This window comes from Camelina sativa, chromosome 18 (assembly GCF_000633955.1).
Source record: "Camelina sativa cultivar DH55 chromosome 18, Cs, whole genome shotgun sequence".
Lineage (NCBI taxonomy): Eukaryota > Viridiplantae > Streptophyta > Magnoliopsida > Brassicales > Brassicaceae > Camelina > Camelina sativa.
Window position 1 is genome coordinate 9829027 of NC_025702.1, and position 6212 is coordinate 9835238.

The following is a 6212-nucleotide window of genomic DNA, read 5'->3' on the forward strand; positions in this document are numbered from 1 at the left end:
CATGATGTTATTTTAATCACAAACTTTCTGTTGACTTGACCATAAAATAACAAAGTTTTGTTGACCACAATGTTTTAGGCACCTCAATCATGCTTTTTCTTCTCCTAATTGTATATATTTACATATTTAAATATGTAAGAACACATAATATACAAATATAACGTACTAATTAATCAGAACTTCACAAAAACAACCAACATATTTTTTTCATATAGAATTGTGACCACTGAATCTATTTATTTAGGTATAGCAACTTCATGAAAATGATGGATCAAGGCGCATCACATTTCTCACATAACTTAAATTTTGTAACAACATAAAGAAACATATACAATTGTTAGCTATAATAATATCCACTAGTCTATATATCTTCAAAGAACCGCAAGAAAAATGGCAACAGAAAAAATAGTGCTATATTAATGTATATGCGTATAGAAGACTTCAAATTTAAGAATATAGTCATAGTTTTTGTATAATTAGTTCTCTCTCGGTAGTTTGAAATTTGGATGATTTAAACTTAGCCTTATTATGTAATACATTGATCGAACTTGGATTTAATTTATTTTATTTAGGAGTTTGATAATCATGTCATGGATCATAAATTTAGAAATTCCGTTATGCTATTTTACCATGCTTGTTAACCCTGAGTGACTAGATTCATCTTTCTTCTAATATACCACAACCTCACCTCAACTGTTTTTGGATACCTCATCCATTCTTGGCATTACAGTGTCATGTGTATTCATGTACAAAAACTATTGAGTATAGAGATACCGACATAGCTGACCTCTCATTAGTATTCGATGTGTAGAATGTAGTAATGTAATGAATAATTAAGAATGTTAATAAGCCTTTGAGTATCTGATTTTTCCTTGGTATAGAAGTTGAAAAAAGAGAATTGCTTCTTTTCCTCCTTTGTGTATATCTTATGTCTTCTATATTCTAAAAAAGAAAATAAAAAAACATTAACGAAAAAGAAGAGGAGTTGGAGGGTCTTGAATGTATTGTTAGATACTAGTATAGTACCAAGGCTAATCAAAGGCTAGACTGAGTTTGGTACTGTTGGTGGATCTGAAAGAATGGCAAGGCTATGTACCCTAAATTTGGTTTGTGTCTCACTATGAGTGTACATAATGTTTTACATTCTTAGATTTGTAAGGATAGCAGCAAAATACATGAGCCACCATAAAGAGCATTATTACCAAGACCAATGACATGTTTGATATTCCCTTTGTGAAGAGTACACACAATTTTTAATGAATGTGAAAAGGCTATGATCATTGACTCAAAGAGTTCTTTGTGATCCCGAGATTCTTGGTTATTACCAAACCCATGGTCAAGTACATGAAGTAAGATCTGCCTTGAATTAGTTTTGGTGCAGTTTAAGGAAGGCGCATATATGTCAGTTTTTAATGATATGTGAGTTCCCGTTCTTCTAACCATTTCTTTCGATCCAAATTTTTAATTGTTCTTGCTTGAGGTCAAACAAAATTCAAGTCCGGGAGGATGTGATAACTCTTACAACTATTGGTTTTTAACCATTGTTCTCGAGTCTTTTCTAGTGTCAAAGAATGTTTTTAGTGTCTTTAGTATTTTATCGAGTCTTGATAAATTTTGAGACGTTTTGAAACAAATGAAGAGTTTTGGATCCTTTTGATTTGAGATGGAGGAGGGTGTTAGTTTTCATTTCCAAGTGGTTTGAAGGGAATGTAACACTCTGAGTATAAATAATCATCAATTTCAAAGACATGTCAAACTGTTTCACAGGTACCATTATAACTTGGGGTTGAGTACTGAACAATGTCGAGGATATATAAATCTAAGACTCGACTTATAACCTAAATCTTAGCCTCTCTACTCATTCTATAGTTTGCAATGCTTATTGGAAGATTTTTTGGGAGAATTGTTCTTCTTGACAACTGGAAAGATTTCTAAGCCCTTTTATCATATTTGCAATTCAATTATTTGCTCTTAATTAGCGTAAAGAATTTCTGAACAAAGGGCTTATCAAAGCAGTAGTAATGAAAAAAAAAAAGCTTAATCATCTTTAAAGCAAGTGACTCCAGCTAAAAACACAAGACAAGACAAGCATTCATCGTAGTAGTCGCATATAAAGACATTTCGCAACACATTCAACAACAAAAACGTCTCATGAGTCACATTCATCAAACAATATGCAGAACGATTTTGTCATCAAAGAGACAGAAAAGTCCCAAAATAAGCTTAATCATCCGGCACTACAAGCAAAAACAATGTCATACATTACTACGTTCATTCCAAATAGGCATACTAAAAAGAAAGAAAGGGATACCAACCAGATTCATGACGTTCATAACCTGTCAAACAGTAACAGGTTTAGCACACACGAATTTATAAGACTTAGGCACAGTAAGAACAGCATCGGACCACTCGAATTTCCCCCAAATCTCCTCATCGTTGCGTTTTTCAAGTGAGATCTCTGCACACCAAATCATCTTCTTCTTAAACCCAAATCTCTGCACAGACTTGTCCCACAAAACAACCAGCTTTTTATCACCATAATCTACTAATTCATCAAAAACCAGAATCAGCAAACTGAGGCAACCCTTCTAATTCTAAACCCTCTAATCTTCTCGCACCTACTCCCTCCTGAGTCCCATCACGTGCTCTCCATCTAAGATGTTCGCCACGACATAAGTATAGTCTACGCCATCTATCGTACAAAAAGAAACCCGACCCACAACCATACGCAATCCTACAGTTTTCCATGTAGAATCCTTTGGCTTAAAAGTCATACCACGCCAAGTAGAGTCTACTTTACGGTAAAAGTAAATAATTCCATCCATGTTTTTGAACTCCAATCTCCGTATGTTGGGCTGCACGGGATTCCAAGCTTGAGTCTCTGCGTTGTACACTTCAACGCAGTTCAAAGAATCTTGCTTTTCATACATTCCTGGCAAATACACATTCCCATCGTGTCAAGTACCGGTGTGAACTATTCTCATTCTTGGAGCTTCACGCCAAGTGTGGTGAAATCTACAGTCAAGGTACCACACGGATGGAGAATCATGTATATCTGCGTTAATGGCGTAAAGATAAGAACCAACAGCAATTGGACTTGACCATTCCAATGGAGGAGAGTTGAGAATTCGGGTTGGAGCCAATAGATGAAGACTTGGATCCTCTTTCTTCTTCTTCTTGTTAATTAGGGTTTGATTAGGTTTCTTCGGGTAGAGAGTGAACCAGCGAGGGTTAGGTTCATGAGGGAAGCGTAAGCACACATAGAGAAAAGTCTCGGTGCAGCCTAAGAGGGTTCGGGTTTTGTATAGCTCCGGTGAAGCAAGGATCGATCGGAAGCTTTTGGAGACTAAGGAGAGATTTGGGTAATAGGATCTCGAGACACGGGCTAAGATGCTCACTATCAAATCGTGTGGAAGTGACGGATTTGGGTTCGATTTCGGCGACGGTTCCTTCGACTTTGGTGTCGGCGACTTGCTGCTCTTCTTCTTCCGCCAAAACATTGTCGCCGTTGGTAAAAAGGAACCCAATCGATTTCTTCTCTGACTTGCACAGCACAAATTTTTAACTTCACTTTACTGTTCTTAGAGGCGCGTGCGGTTGGTATGATCGAGTTGCCACATATAACATGAAGGGCATTTCTCAATAGTGGGCTTAATCATCTGCATTGAATCTTAATGGGCCTCATAACAATACTTTGAGCTTTCTAATCTTTTCTTTTCTTTTTTACTCAAAAGCTTTCTAATCTTTTAAATCAATAAAAGTCACCGAGAAAAAAAATTAATTTATAGTATATGATTATGAATATTAATCCGACTCTTACAGTCACAATTNTGCGCGTGAAAGCATCAATAGTGGGCTTAATCATTTGCATTGAATCTTAATGGGCCTCAAAACACAGCTTTCTAATCTTTTAAATCAACAAAAGTTGTTTTCTTTTTAAATTCGTTTTAGCCACACATTAAGTTAAGCTAAAGGTTCTCTGATCAATTATTTAGTTTTGGTTCGTGTCGGATTAGATCGATTAAAAAAGTCGTGTTATCAGTTAAAATATTTCGTTCACTATATTTTAGTCACAATTGTTAATTTTTAATGAGTCATGAACTCGTCCATTCAAGTCGTGTTTAAATTGTATTCTTCATGATTTGGTCTTTCCCAGTACTCAATTAACATTTCCATATAATAACCCTTTTGAAACCTTCGAGCATTCAGATTATCAGCTGTCTCAAGTTGATCAAGTTATTATATGTTCCACTGTCTATTTCTTACTTTATGTATCTGTCACTTCAAATTGCTCAAAGTCTTCTCCTTTTAGTTAACACTAGTCTACATGTTTTGTTTAGCAAGGGGGCTTGTCAAATTTATTCTTGAATTTGTGCAAACCACATCTTTCTTCTTGTATGATATAATGTGATACAATCAGAAATAGAGAAAGAGAAAAATATATTCTTTGTGGTTATAATGAAGATGACCAGTTCAAAAATTAGAGTCTACATGATGATCCTGATTTTGCTTTTCTTTCACATTTGTTGTGTTTATGGGCTCACAAATGGCCCTGACGGTAAGTATATAGTTTAGATGATGATCATATTTTTTATACATATATACATAGGAATTTTCAAAATCTTTGAATGAGTTTGAAAATTGGTGCAGCTACGGCTTTACAAGCTGTGAAGAGTGAATGGACCAAGTTTCCCAAGAATTGGGAAGGCTCTGATCCTTGTGGAACCAATTGGGTTGGAATTACATGTAGCAATGACCGCATAGTTTCAATGTAACGTCTTATATCTATATACCCTTTTGCTTGATGCTTTCCTCTTCAGAATTTAATAATATGTTGTTTTTGCAGATCATTAGGCAACGTTGACTTGGAAGGAAAGCTTTCTGCCGATATCGCGGCTTTGTCTGAATTGCAGATCTTGTATGTGTTTTTCTTCTTTTTCTACATATAATTGGATTTTTTTTCTTCCTCATCTGATGATCCAATGGTTTTATTTTAGGGATTTGACATCCAATCCTAATTTGACTGGACCGCTTCCACCAAATATTGGTAACCTCAAGAAGTTGGTTATCTTGTAAGAAAAGCAAACAAGATCATAACCTATTTACAATCGCGCCTTTGACTTATATATAATCGCGCCTTTGACTCATAACCTATTAATTGATTTTTTTCTTTCTTTCTTTGTCCAGAAACCTTATGGGATGTGGTTTCAGTGGTCAAATCCCTGAGTCAATAGGATCTCTAGAACAACTTACAACACTGTAAGATACCAATGTTGCTTCCTATAGTACTGTAAACTGTCTCTAAATCAGTTCGTAATAATACAAGTTTTCTCCATATATACAGCTCCCTAAATTCAAATAAATTCATTGGAACAATTCCGGCTTCCATTGGACGGCTATCGCAACTGTTTTGGTTAGATATAGCCGACAATCAAATCGAAGGAAAGCTTCCAGTGTCTAATGGGACTTCTTCACCTGGACTTGACATGCTTCTTGAAGCTGGACATTTGTATATATAATCCCCTGATTCTTTTATGAGAATTTTTAATATACATACTAAGTACTAATTAACTAATCTGTATATCTGATTCTCTTTGACTTTTTCTTGCAGCCATTTTGGAAATAACAAGCTTTCGGGTGATATCCCAGAGAAGCTCTTCAGCTCAAACATGACTTTGCTGCATGTGTAAGTTTCATATATAGTATGAAAGCTGAGAGAGTTGCACCAGTTGAGATTGATAACTAAATAAATGAATCGCATTGCTTCTTGTTTTATCGATAGATTATTTGATGGAAACCAGTTGACGGGTAAAATACCAGAAAGCCTCAGCCTCGTTAAAACGCTAACGGTGTTGTAAGTAAAATTTTGTTTGTTACTTTTTACTTTTCCTAACTTGTTTAATCTCATATGTTTTCTTTTGTTACATGCAGACGCCTTGATAGGAATAAACTAACTGGAGATATTCCTTCAAGTCTTAATAATCTCACAGTTCTTCAAGAACTGTAAGTGAGAAACTAAAGTTTTGTTGTCTGTATTTTTTGTAGATACATATACAAAAAGAAGTAAAATAGTTTGTATTTGAATCTTTTTCAGGTACTTGGCCAATAACAGATTTACAGGTGTTCTTCCAAATTTAACCAGGTTAACCAGTCTCTACACATTGTGAGTCTCTTTATTATTCTCCCCTCTTTTTTTTTTTTTTTTTTTTTTT

General features: G+C 35.0%; 2 protein-coding genes and 1 pseudogene across 2 annotated transcripts in view; 2 read left to right on the plus strand and 1 right to left on the minus strand.

Annotated features, from left to right (window-relative positions):
- LOC104760959 (probable leucine-rich repeat receptor-like protein kinase At5g49770) overlaps nt 1–6212 on the plus strand; it is a 40252-nt gene that overhangs the window by 18067 nt on the left and 15973 nt on the right. The gene's annotated exons all lie outside the window — the stretch shown is intronic.
- LOC104760962 lies at nt 2072–3579 on the minus strand (annotated as a pseudogene).
- The window catches only part of LOC104760961 (probable leucine-rich repeat receptor-like protein kinase At5g49770), a 5937-nt gene continuing 3921 nt past the window's right edge, over nt 4197–6212 (plus strand). The window contains exons 1-10 of the mRNA XM_010483967.1: nt 4197–4558; nt 4651–4771; nt 4847–4918; nt 4998–5072; nt 5188–5259; nt 5345–5509; nt 5612–5686; nt 5783–5854; nt 5932–6003; nt 6095–6163. Of these exons, the coding sequence (XP_010482269.1) occupies nt 4459–4558; nt 4651–4771; nt 4847–4918; nt 4998–5072; nt 5188–5259; nt 5345–5509; nt 5612–5686; nt 5783–5854; nt 5932–6003; nt 6095–6163 (893 nt within the window). The 5' untranslated portion in view covers nt 4197–4458. The remainder of the gene's footprint in view (nt 4559–4650; nt 4772–4846; nt 4919–4997; nt 5073–5187; nt 5260–5344; nt 5510–5611; nt 5687–5782; nt 5855–5931; nt 6004–6094; nt 6164–6212) is intronic.